The following is an 18,711-nucleotide window of genomic DNA, read 5'->3' as shown; positions in this document are numbered from 1 at the left end:
CTGTGGTTCCTCTGGCTTTTCTAAATCCAACTTGAACATCTGGAAGTTCTCAGTTCACATACTATTTCTCTAAGCCTGGCTTGGAGAATTTTGAGTGTTACCTTGATAGTGTGTGAAATGAGCACAGTTGTGTGGTAATTTGAACATTCTTTGGCATTGCCCTTCTTTGGGACTGGAATGAAAACTGACCTTGTCCAGTCCTGTGGCCACTGCTGAGTTTTCCAAATTTCCTGCCGTATTGAGTGAGGCACATGAACAGCGTCATCTTTTAGGATTTGAAATAGCTCAGCTGGAATTCTATCATCTCCACTAGCTTTGTTTGTAGTAGTGCTTCCTAAGGCCTGCTTGACTTCACACTTCGGGATGCCTGGCTCTAGGTGAGTGATCACACCATCGTGGTTATCTGTCATTAAGATCTTTTTTGTACAGTTCCGTGTACTCGTGCCACCTCTTCTTAATCTCGTCTCTTCCTGTTTGGTCCTTGCCATTTCTTTGCTTTATTGCGCCCATCTTTGCATGAAATCTTCCCTTGGTGTCTCTAATTTTCTTGATGAGATCTCCAGTCTTTCCCTCTATTTCTTTGGATTGTTCACTTCTGACGGCTTTCTTCTTGCTATTCTCTGGAACTCTGCATTCACAGTTGGGTATCTTTCCTTTTCTCCTTTGTCTTTCTCAGCTATTTGTAAGGCCAGCGGCAAGATAACATGACGACATGGAAAGTATCCCTTAGGCATTTGTTATTTTTCTCGTCTAAATGTGGATAATCAGCCCCCAGACACTCCCTGAAAGATCCCATTTCAGGGCCCGAGTCTCTCCATTCTTCTGCAGACAAGGGCATCATGGCCCAGAGGACCTCGGGAAGGTGCTGCCCCTGAAGCCCCACACACCAGTTCTCCGTACAAGCCACCAGTCCAGTGCCTGGACCAGAGGAGCACATGAGCTCTCCTTTTGGAAGCTCTGCCAGAGTGGAGCGGTCAGGACAGCATAGAGCCCTGGGCCTTGGTGGCAGCGGAGGCGCCTTGAGAGGGTGAGCACAGGTGTCATCCTTTACATCGCATCCCAACATGAACCCAGTTCTCCCACTTGGTCTCTGCACTTATTGCAAGGATTGTACTGACCGCTCCCTTCTTCTTCCAACAGTGAACACTTCCTGAGTCTCAGGTTCTTTGTGGCTATTTTGAAACCAGCTCAGCATCAAGCAGAGACCTTGCAGTATCCTGAGGGGAGGGGCCTCAGGTATTTGTGCTGCTGTGTGGTGAGGGCTCAGCTGACAGAGTGAGCAGGCTGCAGAAGGTCAGGGAGCAGACAGCATTCCAGCGGGCTTTAAAGGGTCAGGAGAGTTATACCAAGCCTGAGGAAACAGCTTTGAAAGGACCGAAGTGTGAGCATGCCTTGGGCACTGGTGAGTGTCTCCGTGTACACTGTCTGTAATGTGTGGACGTGGGAAGGGAGGCTGGAGGTGAGGAGGCTGTGAAGGTGGTCCCCAGACAGGTGGTCAAGGGTCTGCAGATTTAGACTCGGTTCTGTGGGCCGAGGGTGGGGAGGCATGGAGACAGATGGGTACAGGGGTGTCTGAGGTCAGTTTGCACCAGTTAGTAAGAGTAAATTGTTACTTTTTCTGAGTTTTGTGAACTGGTTGGTTTGACATTAGTAGTTTAAAACCAGTGATGGTGGGTATGTTCATACCATAGAAATTGGCAAACAAACACTTATGGCCATGTGTGTGTGTTAATGCATGTGTCTGCACACTGGTATAGAGTTGATAGAAATCACAAGGAAGAGGCCTACCAACAGAAAGAGCTGCATGCGATTTTGGCACACTCACCAGCCTCAGATTCTTCATCGCTTGGGGAAACATGCCTTGGTGTAACTGCAGTTTGCCAACTTTCATTATCTGCACACCTCTGACGGGATGGTTTCCTGGGTAAAAAATCCTGGAAGAAAACAAACGGCAAGCAGTGTGAGTAGCTCTCACCCATGCAGTCAGCATTTCATCAGGAGAATACAAAAGTGGGAGCGAACGCTGGCTGTGGATGTCAACGAGCCACTAAGCAGAATCAGCTTTGCAGCCTTGAGAACACGATGCTGAAGGAGGAAGCTCACTGCTGGTCTCCTGCTCCCTAGAATGCCTTCTGCATTCAGGGAAAGTGACAGGACTGGAATGCCTCTCTACTAAACGCCAAGAGAAGCTCCAGCACCCAGGATGCCTTGGACCAGAAGCTGGCCTCTCAGTATATAATTGTTAAGTAAATCAATGATATGCCCACAACCCTCCTTTAACTACAAAGTCCTCTGAGTCTCAGCTGCAGAGTTTATCATTCATCACAGTCCATCTTTCTTACTGCCCCTATGTATTCATTCTGTCATCACTGGACTCCAGAGCTTTGGATTCAGACACCCCCTCTGTGTTGGCCACCGTGTCCTGCACGTAAGAACTCCGCACATACTTGACCTCTTCCACACACAGCGGACTAGAACAGAGCGTTGCAGTGGACTGAAGCATGAAAACCCAGACTATGTTTCAGACCCAGTGTTATCTCACCTTGACTCAACAAGAACTTACTATATTAGATTCAACAAAATGTGAACAGTTCGGCCTCTTCTCCTACATCGTCTATCCTGAGAGTCTCCTGGGCTCCTGCTGTATGAGTAAGATCGATCCTAGGGCTGGAGGAGATAGTACACTGTATATATGTGATCTTTTCCCTCGAGGCTCATAATCCCATTAGACACAAGACAGACATTCATACAACAGTTTAAAAATATCCCAGGATAGAGCATGACTTCGTACACAGCAATGGTCAGTTCAAGTGTGTGGCATGAACTGAGAAAGTGACACAGGAGTTACGAAGAGGAGAGTTATGATGATTGGTGGGATCAGGGAAAGTTTCCTGGAGGAGGGGAACAGGAGGACTTTAATGGGGCTCCCCGGGATCTGGGAAGGCTTGTCTTGGTTGGGCGGGGGGGGAGGGGGATGGAAATGCATCCTTGCTATTGAGCGGCTTGAGAGAAGGTGCATTCCAGATGCTGCCTGTCCAGAGACCACAGGTACTTGCCTGTAGGCCTCCAAAAGGTAATCCTAAGTCATGACTTATATGGGGCTTGCCATGTGCCAAGCACGGTTCTGCTTTTCATTTATGAACACATCATAGAACCCACATTTAGGCTCTACTGTGAGGTGGCTTTATCAAGAGACACATATGTTCTCCAATTAGTATACTATCTGCACACCATTCCCTAGCCCTGAACCTCAGCTCTTGCCCACATGAAATGTGATATAGAAACTTTGTTCATTCAGGCTCTTAAAGAAATGGAAAGCAGTACCCAAGAGAGGGAGGTACTTAAATTAATAGAATGTTGGCTATGTTTCTTTTAAAGAACTAAAAAGGGAGGGGACAGAGGGAAACAAAGGTGACACCTGGGTCCTGGCTTTTCCTGCATCTCCTGAGCCTGCCGAGAGATCAGTCACGTCACCTCTCCCCTTTACAAAACGAACATCATTATCTACTTGTGTGGGAAAGATTTTAAGATCCCCGGACAAAAGGCTTAAGTGTAGGACGCCATTTCCCTGTACTTAATTGCCTCGGACACGTTCCTTGAAAAGCACACCTGGATTTGGAACTTTATTTTATTGCTATGAATGTGACATAATTAAATTTAAAGGCCAAAAAGTAATTTTATACTAATCATCATTCTATTAAGTGGATGTCTGTCATGTCAGTTAGCAGAAGCAAAGAAAATCTTGGGTTCTATGGTTGCAGAGAAAGTGGTGCATATAATTACTCCATGACAGGTACCTGCTCTGGTTGCTTAAAGATATTAAAAAAAAACAAAGTGGAGTTTAATCAGGAGAGGATAAGGAAGTGTCTGGGAGGGGGACTTCCACATAAATATTTAGGGAGCAGCCTTGCAGCTCTGGCAGGGGTGCTGTGCATGTGCCTGGGTTGTTTCTGGAGGCCTCCCAGCTGACATATGGAATAAGCATCATGATTACTTGCCGGAACAGCACCCCAAGGAAACCTGGTGAAGCTCACTCCTGCTGGGAGAAGTTCTCTACCCAAGGCACAGCTTTCATCAGCTCTCCGCATGTGACAGTGATGAGGAGGGAGGAGGCCTGCAAGAGGTCTTCAATCACAGAATCAAGGCCAGGCTGAGGGCCTGAACCAGAGAAGGAATGAAGGATGCCCAAGGACTAAAACAGGAGTTTGAGTGGGAAGGTGAGACTCTAGAGGCAGAGAGACCTGAGGCAGGATGGTGGTAATGAGAACAGAAGAGAAGGATCTGACGTAAAAGATGTTCTACAGCTGGCTGGATAGGGCCTGGAGACCCGCTGAGGTCTGGCAGTCAGAGTTGACTCCAAGATTCAGAAATCAAAATGCTGCCACAAAAACACAAGCAGACTGTATAATAACAAAATTTTCATTCACCCAGGCATTCTGCTTGTTTGGTGTTATGAATTTTCTTTTTGTGGATATAGTGCTAGCAATCGTGTGGCCCAGGATGCTGGGCCCAGAAAGGAAAAAGCTCCCTTGGTGTTTCCGTGGTGAAGTGTATAGGAAGGAAGGTGTTTAAACAAGCAAGAGAAAAGCAGCAGCACATGCTAATTTAACTAAGACCCATAAGCACCAAGATCTTTCTGCTATATTCTCCCAGAAGGCTTCAGGTCAGGGAACTGGAATGTCTCAAATTAAAAGGGGATAGAGAAAAACACACCCGATGGCAGGACCTATGTTGTTGGTCTTGCTGAGGTTTTCCCACGTGATGCAATTACAGGTCACATTTCTTCACTACAGGTAGCAGTTCTAACATTTGTATGGCAGCAAAAACCACTTATCGTTAGGACTCTTTTTTAGAATGGATATAAACTGTATTTTAGTGTAACCAAGTAGCTATAATGTATTAGTATGAATTTTAGCTGATAAATGTGAAATCTAATTCTAATAATTGAATTAGAAAAATCAGCATTTTGCAACTCTTGAAGAAATAACTAATCCATGGAAAATGTATCACTATATGAAACCAGTAGATCAAAGAATGATGGAAAATTTTTACAGTGTGTAAGGTTGTTACCATCTGAACCCAGTCATCAATCTTAGCATCACTAACATGGGACAGCCAGACACTACCTGTTGTCTGAGCTGACACAGTAAGATTTTGTACCACCTATAAAGGATCCTTGACAACAACAAAAAAAGAAATTTAATCAAGCCCATAAAATTCCATTTTACAGGAAAAACAATTGGTAGAGGAACAAATAAAAGCAACCAGCTAAATTCAAAATATGGGAAGTTTTACAGAACCGTCATCACCCAGGATCTTTAGCAGATCCATGGCATGAAAAGAAAAAGGTTGCAGAGGAGGAGAAGACTAGATTAAAAGAGACTTAAGAGATACAACAGTCAAAGGTAATTTGTAGACCTTTTTCATTTTAACTCAAAATAACTATAAAAAGACATTTCTGAGTCAATCTAGGAAATTTGAACATGAAATGGGATTCTAAGAACATGTCCACATTTTTCAGAGATACAAACTGAAATACGCATGGATGAAATGATGTAATGACTGTGATTTGGTTTAAATCTCTTCAGCATAATTTCTCCTTCCAGCAATGACGAGGTTTTTTCAGACCAAACTCCATGCTAACAAGAAACGTTAGACAAAATATTTATAAAACTGTTTGAAGATGTCAAAGAATGACTGAGGGACTGGAGTCTGAATGAATCAAATGGCAGAAAGAATAGAATCTCAAGTAGGTGGTCCTTTGTTGCTATTTTTCCCTTTGTTGATTTCAAAGGAGAGACAGCTAGACTAAAGAGCTGAGCACAAGTTTTGGCAGTCTCAAAGGTATGGAGACACAGAATTTGGAGTTCAGGGCTCAGCAAAGGAGAGAAGGAGCACTAATAAACATCCTTGACTTTCATTTGTGACCCAGCACCCCCCTCAAAGGACTACAATCCAGGAATAGTGGTGGAGTAGCTTTACTTGTAATATGATGCATTTTTGTTGTTGTTAAAAAAGATCCTAACATTGGGATAAAAAACCAAAGAAAGAAAAGAATGTGTAGCAAAGAGAAGCCTGATGGGCCAGGAGAGGTTGGGAAGACCCTGGTTGAGTAGCCAGAAGCTGCCTCCTTAAGGAAAGGCTTATGATGTAGATAGAGTTAAATGTCCAATTTTGAACCTAAAAGTTTGAGTTTTAGCTTTCTTTTTGAAAAAAATGTACAGAGAAGACATTGCCTGTACTTGTAACTTTCAACTAGGTGTGTTTAATTAGTTTAATTTAACCCTGGACTTGTGCACACATTTCCTCATCCCCTTGCCAGACCTGCTTCTGTGCTGCCCAGTCCACTGGCAGTATGGCTAACAGTGGGCAGTTGCCGTGGGCCAGCCAACATGACCGAATTCTACTGTGACTATAATTTAGTCATTAAGTCCTTGGGAAAAAATGGCAATGAGATTTTCACTAGAAAAGTTCCACTTGTCCTATATAAGGTCTATTTATTCACTTACATGGGCAACAAAACTCACCACTGAAGCTCTAGATGTAATCTGAATACACAGACCTCATATCACTCTGAGATCAGTTCCCAAGAAGAAGCTCTTGAGTAGAAATCTTGTTTTCATAAATTAGATTTTATTTGAACCTGTTCAGATTTATGAAAATTGTTCTGATGCTGTTTTACTGGTAATATGGCAAGTTTAGTAGCCATATTGATTATGTCACTGAAAACAATGTAAGGTGGCAGGTAAAATATTTTTAAAAGTAACAATGTGCTGGCAAGATAGTAAAGAAGCATCAGGCCAAAATCTAAATGAAGAGGTACCCTTGAGAAGTAAGGAGAATGGTGAGACTACTGCTCCACTGGTGTGCTGGAACCTCTGGCTTCATCTGCTTTTGGGAGCTTGTGGGGCAGAAGAGCAAGCTCAGGGTCTACCCAGTGTGGAGGGGTCTAATAGGGGAGCCTCCCCTTTTGCCAATCATGAGAGGCAGATTACATTCAAAAGCGATGCAGTAAGGCTGACAGGGGAAGCCTGTAGAATGATACCTTCAATGTGCCTAGGAAAAGTGATTCCTAGACCAGTATTCTGTATCTTCAAAAATAACTTTCTCAAGAAGCAAGATGGATAGGTGAAAGGTAAACTTCTGGAGGTGATGAAAATGTTCTAGAATTGACTGTAGGGATGGTGGCATATCTTTGAACATAATTAAAAAAAAAAAAAACACTGACTTGTACCTTTAAATGGGTTGTATGGTGAGTGAATTGATTACAACTTAACAGAACTTTAACAAAAAGAATGAGACATTAGCACCCCACAAATGAAATAGCTATAAATCTATAACAGAATATATAGAAGATCTATACAAGAAAAACTGGAAAACTCTGATGAACAAAATCAGAATAAGTGGAAAGATATTCCACGTTCACTGATAGGGACAGTCAGTATTGTCAAAATGTCAGTTCTTCCTATTTTGATCTATAGATTCAGTGCAATCCCAAACAAAATTCTAGCAACTTACTTTGTGGCTGTCAGCAAACCCATTCTAAAGTTTTCATGGAGAGGCAAAAGATTCAGAATAGCTAGCACAATACTGAAACAGAACACAGTTGGAGGACTGACACTACCCAAATTCAAGACTTACCGTAAAAGCTACAGTAATCAAGACAGTGTGGTATTGTATTTGTGAAAGAAAAGACAAAATACTGCGTTGGTCAGTGAACTTTGTGACAACCCAGCAGATCAATGGAACAGAATAGAGAGCTCAGAAAGACCCACATAAACACAGTCAATTGATCTTTGACCAAAAAGCAAAGGCAATACAATGGAGCAAAGACAGTATTCTTTTTTATCCCCCTCAAGAAATGATTGCAGAACAACCGGCGATCCATATGCAAAAAAAAAAAGACACGTATCTTAACACCCATCACAAAAAAGAACTCAAAACCAATCTTGGTTTGGTGGTGCCTTTTACTTACAACATCAAAGACACGATGAAAGTGAAGTGAAGTCGCTCAGTCGTGTCTGACTCTTTGCGACCCCGTGGACTGTAGCCTACCAGGCTCCTCCGTCCATGGGATTTTCCAGGCAAGAATACTGGAGTGGGTTGCCGTTCCCTTCTCCAGGGGATCTTCCCGACCCAGGGATCGAATCCAGGTCTCCCACATTGTAGGCAGACGCTTTTAACGTCTGAGCCACCAGGGAAGTCAAAGAAATAATTGATAAGCTGGACTTCATTAAAATAAAAAACTTCTGCTATGTAAAAGACAATGTCAAGAGAATGGGAAGATAAACCACAGATGGGAAGAAAATATTTGCAGAAGACACTTCTCATAAAAGCTTGTTATCCTAAATATACAAAGTACTCTGAAAACCCAATAATAAGCAAAAACTCCATTTAAAAAATGGGTCAAAAACCTGAACAGACATCTTACCAAAGAGGATACAAAGATGGCAAATAATGATTATGAAAATGTGCTCCATATTATATGTCATCAAGGAAATGCAAACTAAAATAATGAAGACATATCAGTACACAGCTGTTGGAACAGCCACAACCCCGAACATGGGCAACATGAAGGGCTGGTGAGGAGGTAGAACAGCAGCTTTCACTCATCACTAGTGGGATGCAAAATGGTGCGGCCGCTTTGGAAGAGTTTGGCAGTTTCCTACAAAACAACATGTGCTAATCAGACTAAACCGCAGTATCCAGGAATTGTGCTCCTTGGTATTTACCCAAAGGAGTTGAAACCATCTACACATGGACATTTATAGCAGCTTGTTCATGATCGCCCGAAGTTGGAAGCAACAGAAGTGTCCTTCAGTAGGTGAATGGATAAATAAACTATGTTATTGATACATCCAGACAATGGAATATTATCCAGTGCTAAAAAGAAATGACCTGTCAAGCTATGAAAAGATATGGAGGAATGAACCTTAGGTGTATAAACTGAGAAGCCAACAACCTGAAAGGGCTATATTCCAACTGTATGACATTCTGGAAAAGGCAAAACTATGGAGACAGTAAAAAGATCAGTGGTTCCCAGGAGTTCAGAGGTGAAGGAGGCATGGATAGGCAAGCACAGAGGTTTTTTCAGAGCAGTGAAATTACTCTATCTACCACCATAATGATAGAAAAATATCATATACATTTTACGTATACATATATATACCTTTGTCCAAATACGTAAAATGTACACCACCAAGAGTGAACCCCAAGGTAAACGATGGGCTTTGGGTGGCTGTGATGTGTCATTATAGGTTTTTCAGTTGTCACAAGTGTCCCACTCTGATGAGGAATGTTGATAATGAGGCATGCATGTGTGGGATAGGGAGCATATGGAAAATCTCACTACATTCCACTCAATTTTGCTGTGAACCTAAAACTTAAAAAAAAAAAAAAACTAAGGTGTAATTTAAAAAAAAAGGAATGAGGTTGAAATGAAGTCGTTTTGGACAAAGAAAAACTGAATTTGTCACCACAGATCTTAACTAGAGGAATTTCTAAACCTATGTACTTCTGGTAGAAGGGAACTAAGTGAAGATGGGAAGTCAGAGGTTCAAGAAGGACTGAAAAGAATGCTTATATGGGCAAGTCTACAAATACTGACAGACAAAACAGTTTTAGGACGTTAAAAATACAGTAAAAGTAAAAAATATAATAAATACATCATATATGTCAGTAGGAAAGCAGGATTCAGGTACTTTAAAATCCTTCTATGTCCAGAAAGAACTTGGAGATATATATTTCTTTAAATAGTTCATTATAATTTATGTACTCTTTGATATATTTAATATATCAAATATTATATTTATGATATATATTTAATAATTATTTAATAGTCTTAAATAACTGAATTAATGTTCTAATTTCTAGGTACAAAACCATTGTGTAAAGAACAATTAGATTAATTATAATTGGCATCTGGTCAATCACCTGGAGAATCCCATGGACAGAAAAGCCTGGCAGGCCATACAGTCCATGGGGTCACGAGAGTTGGACACAACTTGGCAACTAAACCACCACCACTGCCCATCACTTCATGGCAAAGAGATGGGGAAGCAGTGCAAACAGTGGCAGATTTTATTTTCTTGGGCTCCAAAATGACTGCGGACTGTGACTGCAGCTGTGAAATTAAAAGACACTTGCCTCTTGGAAAAAAGGCTATGACAAACCTAGACAGCATACTAAAAAGCAGAGACATCACTTTGCTGACAAAGGTGCATATAGTCAAAGCTATGGGTTTTTCAGTAGTCATGTACATATGTGAGACGTGGACCATAAAGAAGGCTGAGTGCTGAAGAATTGATGCTTTCGAATTGGGGTGCTGGAGAAGACACTTGAGAGTCTCTTGGATGGCAAGGAGACCAAACTAGTCAATCCTAAAGGAAATCAGGCAAGGACTGCATATTCATTGCAAGGACTGATGCTGAAGCTCCAATGCTTTGGCCACCTGATGGGAAGAGCCAACTCATTGGAAAAGACCCTGATGCTGGGAAAGATTGAAGGCAAAAGGAGAAGGGGGCAACAGAGGATGAAGGAGTTGGATGGCATCACTGACTCATTAGGCACGAGTTTGAGCAAACTCCAGGAGATAGTGAAGGACAAGGAAGCCTCGCATGCTGCAGACCATTGGGTCACAAAGACGGACACAGCTACTGAACAATAATAATAATGATGAATTTAATGATCTCAAAATGTTGAGTATTAAATGAAGAAGGGAACATTGTGGCTTTTAAAATGTACATATACACCTTTCCTTTGTTTTGAAGGAAAAATCAGATTTATAAAAATGAACAACTAATAAAAAGTTGCACAATCTAGTTTTACATCTAAGATGAAATACAGCTTGCCATCAGTAAGGTTAACCAAGTTGTGTGTCTGTATCTGTAATACAGTGTGTTGATACCCAACAACAGAGTGTTGTTGACATATATTCCAGAAGTGACATGTACTTGTACTGAAATCAGCTCATACAGATGTCAGGCACTCTTTAAGAGTGCCCTGAGCTCTTGAAGTCTTAGGCTCCCAGAGCACAGGTGTTGGGAGGAGCTGGAATGTGTGCTGAGAAGCAGAGATGTTCTCTTTTTCAGTGATTTCCAAGAGAAAATATAGCCTGTTGGAGCCGAGCAAATGGCACTGCTAAGATGTAGAATCTATAAGACAATGAGTCAAAAGCAGGGGTCAGCCAACTATAGCCCGAAGGCCGTACCCCACCTGCAGCATGTTTTTGTAAACTGCTTTATTGGCATACATCCACACTTATTCATTTATATATTGTCTATGGCTACTTTCAGGCTAACTCAATAGAACTGAGTAGGTGACTGGACTGTATGACTTGCAAAGCCTAAATATTTACTGCCTGGCCCTTTACAGAAAGTTTGCAGACAGCTGGTTTATATAGTAAAGGAGTTTCTAGAAATAAGAGGCTGGAGAGAGGCTCGCATGCAAAAAAAAAAAAACACTCTGTAACAGATGACTATGAATATGTATTAGATATGTAACTATAGAGTTGTCTCTGTCACTAATAAGAATAATGATAATGATAGGAAATACAGTTAAGAGTCCTTGCTTCATATCAGGCACTGTTGAAGCACTTTATTCTAAAATAACCTTAGACAAGTAAACTTGGTAAAGATGATGGGATCCAAGAGTCTCCTCTGCAAAAAAGTATGAAGCTGAACAAAATTGCCAAAAGCCATCACTTCAGGGCATGATAAATTGACCAAAGGCAAAGAACAGATTGAAAAGTGTTTATTCTCAAAACAACAACAACAATAAAAATAGCTAGAACTTAGAGTAAGAAAAGCAGAAGGCTATAACCTGCTTGCCTGGATGAGCCACAGAATGACTGAGACAACCTCTCCATGTCACCTGGGTACCTGAGAAACTGGACATCCACAAGAAAATCTGGAGATAACTTGGGAGGTTGAGAACTGGCTACAACTTTGAATGCAACCTTCCCGCACATGGCAGAAGGTGGAAAGTGAAAGTGAAGTCGCTCAGTCGTGTCTGACTCTTTCGACCCCATGGACTGTAGCCTACCAGGCTCCTCCGTCCATGGGATTCTCCAGGCAAGAGTACTGGAGTGGGTTGCCATTTTCTTCTCCAGGGGATCTTCCCGACCCAGGGAAAGAACCCAGGTCTCCTGCATTCCAGGCAGACGCTTTAACCGCTGAGCCACCAGGGAAGGAAGGAAGCCTTATAGGTTCAATGTGTTCAAGCAACACTTTTGCCCACGTCATTGGCTGGTCACTAAGCTGTGCAGCCAATAAATGGAGAAGCTGAGTTCAGAACCCAGCAACTGCTTCCTGAATCTGTTTTCTTTTCAGTCTGTATCTCTGCCTCACTAAATCTCCTCAGTCTAAGTTTTGCCTTAGATTAGCTCTGTGCACTTTGTTAACCTCTCATAGTACACCTAAAATATCTCCAGTTAATTTCAATAGCCCCTAGTACACAAATCTGATACCAATGAGCACAGGCATGCCAGCAGCCTGACATTACCTCTTGCCACCAGGTGCCTACAGGTGAAACCAAATTCATCACTTAACTGGAAAAAAAAATCACAAACTGTTGAAAAAATGCAAAACCAGTGAATCTGCCAACATGGTTCACACAGAGAACTGGGAATCCAACATCCAAAGAAATAGCAGGATACTGTTGCTACCAGCTGTGCTCCCATTTAAGATGCCATTTGTAGAAAATATTTATCACAGTCTTCCATTTTCTCTGCGCAAAATGAAAGAAAATTGAGAAATGCCAAATTACATTGTTTTAAAAAATCCTGCCATAGAGCATCTCTGCTCTTACAAGCTATTCTCTGAAGACATTATTGATGTTCTACCAGGTTGATGGAGTAATATAATTTGCTAGCAGGAAGAAAGGCTGGCAAAGAGACCTATGTTCATTAGGGCAATATCTTTACAATGACTTATTCCATTTTCATTATTTTTCAAGATCACACATATCACAGGGAAGAACAATTGACTTGCTATGTCCTGGATATTTCAGTATTTTTACAGTTGGAAATAGATTTTTTAACACTTCTGTAAATTACATCTATTCTGGCTAGAAAGCACACTTATTATACTGCTGAGGAAAAGAACTCTCTGAACACCTATGTGGCTTCTGTTTACAGGCAGCTTCCCAGGATTCACTAGTGGTAAAGAACCTGCCTGCCAATACAGAAGACTGAGTCACAGGCTTAGTCCCTGGGTTGGGAAGATCCCCTGGAGGAGGGCATGGCAACCCACTCCAGTGTTCTTGCCTGGAGAATCCCATGGACAGAGGAATCTGGGGTCGCAAAGAGTCAGAGATGACTGAAGCAATTTAGCACACATGCACATCATTTTAGACTCAACAAGTTCCTGTGGGGCAGTCTTTTCCTTAAGCAGTTCATCAAGCCCATCAAGCTGGGGCTGGACCAGCTCTAGAACTGACATCAAAGTTTTGAAGTGCCATTTGTCTTCACTCATTTCATATCTCCTCCTTTTTAAAATTCTTCCCTTCAGGTTGGGACTCACCAGTGGTCTTGTCAGTGGTGCCTCACATAAGCTGTCTTCCCCAAGAAAGAACCCGCTTCACCCAATCAAAACTCCCAATCTTCCTTTCAAATAGTCTGATTTCATGAAGGTGTTAAAAAATTCAATCCTATTAAATTATATTTGTTAATGATTGATAATTTCAGAGAGCTGTTTGCATTCTGAAGAAGAAATTTTCATTAACCCAAAGGATTTCTAATGGATAAAATTCAGAACAATATAACCAGGTGATGCATTCTCATTAGTGAGAAGGGAAAGTATTTGGGGGCACAAGTACCTCTCAGGAATTTTTTTAAAACTCTGGTGAGTTGAGGTTCACAAGTGTGGTAGTTGAGCACTAGACATGGGACAGCCTAGGTGAGCCGTGTGCTGGTCGCACCCTCAGCCTTGCTACTGAAATGTCCATTAGCTTGTTTTGTCCTGTGAGGTCATGTAAGATGCCGGGAAGGGCCTCAAACCACCTGACCAGACTCCACAACAGTGACTAGAAAGAGAGAACCCTTTAGGCCTTTTCTTCTACTTTCTAAACTGTTGGATTGAAAGACTTGTTACTATGAGGTCTGTCATCTGCCTTCCTCTCCTTCTACCAATCTTTCATGGCATTTGGCTGGCCAGATGATATTCTTGGTATGTGCTTTGCTTACAGTTGTTAGAATGAATAATAAACTGTTCAGAGTTAGAAGGAATCAGAGATCATCTACTTCAGCCTCTTGAATTTAAAGACAGTGTAAAACCCAGAAAAGTTGCTCAGAGTCCACTAACTTGTGCTAAGCCATGTAGCATTAGGGTGACACCACCCTAAAAGCAAAAAGCAAAGAGGAACTAAAGAGCCTCTTGATGATGAAGTTGAAAGAGGAAGGTGAAAAACCTGGCTTAAAACTCAACATTCAAAAAACTAAGATGGCATCCTGTCCCATCACTTTATGGCAAATAGATGGGGAAAAAATGGAAACAGTGACAGACTTTATTTTCTTGGGCTCCAAAATCACTGTGGATGGTGACTGCAGCCATGAAATTAAAAGATGCTTGCTCCTTGGAAGGAAAATTGTGACAAACCTAGACAGCATATTAAAAAGCAGAGACATCACTTTGCTGACCAAGGTCTGTAGAGTCAAAGCTATGGTTTTTCCAGTAGTCATGTATGGATTTGAAGGGTTGACCACAAAGAAGGCTGTGCACTGAAGAATTGATGTTTTCAAACTGTCATACTGGAGAAGACTCTTGAGAGTCCCTTGGACAGCAAGGAGATCAAACCAGTCAATCCTAAAGGAAATCAACCCTGAATATTCATTGGAAGGACTGATGCTGACACTGAAGCTCCAGTACTTTGGCTATCCGATGTGAAGAGTGGATTCATTGGAAAAGACCCTGATGCTGGGAAAGATTGAGGGCAGTAGGAGAGGGGAGCGACAGAGGATGAGATGGTTGGATGGCATCATTGACTCAGTGGACATGAATTTGAGCAAACTCCGGGAGATGGTGAAAGGGAGTCAGAAAGAGTCAGACTTGACTGAGCAACTGAGCAAAAACAACAATGTGGCATGATAATCTGCCACTGGTTAGCGACCTTTTAGGGAAGCCTGGCGTGCTACAGTCCATGGGGTTGCAAAGAGTTGGACGTGACTGAGCAACTGAAGTAAACTGAGATAAATGTCACCATTACCATTCAGCTATAAATGGAAAGTTGTTGAACAGAGCGGGTGAGGGCATTCCAAACCAAACAGAGAGCAAGAATGGCACCAGAATCCAATGAAATTTAGCATAGACCTGGGATTATTAGTAGTTTGCAACTTTGCAGTCTATGGGCAAGGAAGGATTCCAAGACAAAAATAAATTTTAGGCCAGTGAAAGAACTCAACAAAGTCAACCTTTGACCACTGAATTCAATGGACAGAGAACATGTGACTAGGGTAATACAAACAGGGAATGACCCCGGATCTTTTATTGAGAGCCCAAATCCTTTAATGGCTATGGAATATTATTTACATTTGAGTAGAATTGTGTGGCCTGTGTTTTGGAAATTTCCTTCCAAAACTTAAATACTGGTGCCAGCCAGGTAAGGTCTAAAGTAAAAAGACTTTCATAAGCTTCCCATCATACCTACTTCCACCATTGTCCAATTTTATTCAACACTAATAGCTGATTTCTCTTAGCCTCTCTCAAAATGTTGCTGGCACAAGGACTATATCAATTGGCTAATGGATTTCCCTGCTCAGGCATTTGAACTTTCTAGTTGAAAAGCAAAAACTCCTCACATATTCTTGATCAAAGAAAAATCCCCATCATTGATATGACATACACCCTGGGAGAGAGAAACCAGGAGAACCCATTTATCTGATCGGTCTTTTGTTAATTCATTCATTTACTTATTCATTCATTCACTATTTACTGAGCACCCGTTATATGCCAGGCATTATGGAGATATGGCTTCCCTGGTGGCTCAGATGGTAAAGCGTTTGCCTGCAATGTGGGAGACTCAGGTTCGATCCCTGGGTCAGGAAGATCCTCTGGATAAGGAAATGGCAACCCACTCCAGTACCCTTGCCTGGAATCTCCCATGGATGGAGGAGCTTGGTATGCTACAGTCCATGGGGTCACAAAGAGTTGGACATGACTGAGCGACTTCACTTTCCTTTTTCCTTTTCATGGAGATAAAGAGGAAATAAAGCAGATAATGGTTCTTCTCTTCATGATGCTTACATCACTGGGGATGGGCCAGACATGGTGAAGTACTGACAAGTCTGGTGAGTACCAGGTAAGCTTCTGTAGGGGTCTGTAGCAGGGGCTTCCCTGATGGCTTAGTGACCAAGAAGCCGCCTGCTGGTGTAGATGTGGGTTCGATCCCTGGGTCTGGAAGATCCCCTGAAGAAGGAAATGGCAACCCACTCCAGTATTCTTGCCTGGAGAATTCCATGGACAGAGGAGCCTGGCAGGCTACAGTCCATGGGGTTGCAAAAGAGTTGGACACGACTGGGCGACTAAACAACAACAAATAGCAGGAAAAGTGAAGTCGCTCAGTCGTGTCCGACTCTTTGCGACCCCATGGACTGCAGCCTACGAGGCTCCTCCGTCCATGAGATTTTCCAGGCAATAGTCCTGGAGTGGGCTGCCATTTCCTTCTCCAGGGGATCTTCCCAACCCAGGGATCGAACCCGGGTATCCAGCATTGTAGATAGATGCTTTACCGTCTGAGCCACCCGGGAAGCTCAGTTATCAGGAGACCTACTCTAAACTGGAAGGTCAGGAAAAACCTTCTGAGAACAGGAAACAGTTGGGGTCTGATCGATGAGTCAAAATGAGACTGATGAATATTCTGGGCAGAAGGAACGGTAAGTACAAAGGTTATTGGGCACAAGACAACACTTGTATTCAAAAAACTGATGAAAAGTCAATGTTCTGAGTATGGAATGCAGGTGACACAGATCATATTGATTTGCAGAGAGAAAGAGAGAGCACGTTACGGTACCTGCTGTATCAGCTTAGTCAACCCCAGTGGCTCATGAGGCCACATGAGCCTGCCCTCACCCACCCACTCGTGTGTCACGTCCAAGCCAGGGGGAGTGCCTATAGTCAGTACAGCAAAGCTCGGACAAGGCAGGACCTGAGGCTCCAGAGCAATGGTACCTTTCACACCCAGCTACAAACAAGGCCAGCCAGCACCCAATAAATGTGAAGGCTTTAAAAAGAGGGAGGCACAAGCACAATTAAAGACAGAGTGGCAGCCAAATTTTGGAAGCAGGAATTGCCACAGACAAGCCATGATGGGTGGTGAATGCGCTTACAATGTGATACTCTGGCACCACTGCTTGAGTCATTTCCACTGAAACAGCGAACTTTAAGAAAAACATTTGAGCATCTTTATGGATCAACCAAAAATTGAAACTTAGCAACAGGCCTGAATTTGAATCCAAGACTCTATGACTCTCTGTTCTGTTTAACCATCAGACCTCATTATTTTCCACTATGGAATGAAGAATTTTTTGCCTAAATCACTGTACATGTGTACTGCATCCCTACTAAGTTGCTTCAGTCATGTCTGACTCTTTGCGACCCTATGGACTGTAGCCCGCCAGGCTTCCCTGACCACGGGATTCTCCAGGCAAGAACACTGGAGTGGATTGCCATGCCCTCCTCCAGGGGATCTTCTCAAGCCAGGGATGGAACCCATGGCTCTTATAGCTCCTGCAACTGGTAGGTGGGTTCTTTACCATTGGCGCCACCTAGGAAGCCCCAATTCACTCTATATTCCTGAGTAAATCTTATTTTTCAGTTGAAAAAGTACTGCATCTACCTCAAAAGCCCAGGAAGTAGAAAGACGAGTGATACAGATGAATCCATTCTGTAATTAGACATATATTTGGTGTTTGTCATTAAGAAAAGATGCACAGGAGACAGGAAGAAAGGAGGCAGCTTCAGTGAGCTACTCAGCTCAGCTCTCTTTAGAGAGCTGTGTCATTACAAAGGGATGTCCCTATCAGACAAGCAGTTCCTCCCCAGCATCTAAGATTTCAGTCATTTTCTCAAACTGGCTTTTTTTGGCTCATTCCCAAGGGACCTCTTTATGAAACTGTTTTGGGCATTTTGCAGGGAATGAAATCAGCTGGGTAAAAGACAACTTATTTCACCTAGGCGAAGAGGTCTGGCAAGCACAGCAAGAGCCTTTCCAGATCCCTCTTGGGCACCAAAGTACTTCTTGCAACACTAGTTAATGCAAGGGATCAGTTTATCCCACTGACTCCGTGACCCTGCAAGATGGCATATGGAAACGGCAGGAGTCCCAGCGTGGGGCACTGCGACACGCGTCTCTGTCGCTAACCAAGGTTTATGTGCTCACAGTCTGTGTTTTTCTTGAGTAGGGATGTGGAGCAGGGCTCAGCCAGATGGATTATCATTTTCTATAGTTAATGAGTTTATCTGTCTCTTAGGAAAGAAATGCAGAGAAAGAAGGGTGAGGGGAGGGAGGGAAACAACGTGTCCATACTCATATGAGCATCGGTGGACATTTGTCCTGTAGAAATTCAATTCATTAAACAGAAATGCTCGTCTTTTTAGCCTCCAGCCAGGTTGCGTCTGATACCCAGAAGGTTACATGTGTTTGGAAGCCAGTGAAGAAGTGACACTGAGCAGCTTCTGCAGGTCAGGCAGGCTCCTCCCCTCCCCCAACACTCCCCTC

General features: G+C 42.7%; 1 protein-coding gene across 5 annotated transcripts in view; it reads right to left on the bottom strand.

Moving 5' to 3' along the window:
• SMYD3 (SET and MYND domain containing 3) overlaps window positions 1-18,711 on the bottom strand; it is a 739,679-nt gene that overhangs the window by 19,269 nt on the left and 701,699 nt on the right. For all 5 annotated transcript variants that reach the window (XM_005216845.5, NM_001076406.2, XM_059875538.1 and 2 more), the window contains 1 exon segment: window positions 1,826-1,934. In XM_005216845.5, the coding sequence (XP_005216902.1) occupies window positions 1,826-1,934 (109 nt within the window).

This window comes from Bos taurus, chromosome 16 (assembly GCF_002263795.3).
Source record: "Bos taurus isolate L1 Dominette 01449 registration number 42190680 breed Hereford chromosome 16, ARS-UCD2.0, whole genome shotgun sequence".
In the NCBI taxonomy this organism is placed as follows: Eukaryota; Metazoa; Chordata; class Mammalia; order Artiodactyla; family Bovidae; genus Bos; species Bos taurus.
This window is presented reverse-complemented; position numbering and strand designations above follow the sequence as displayed.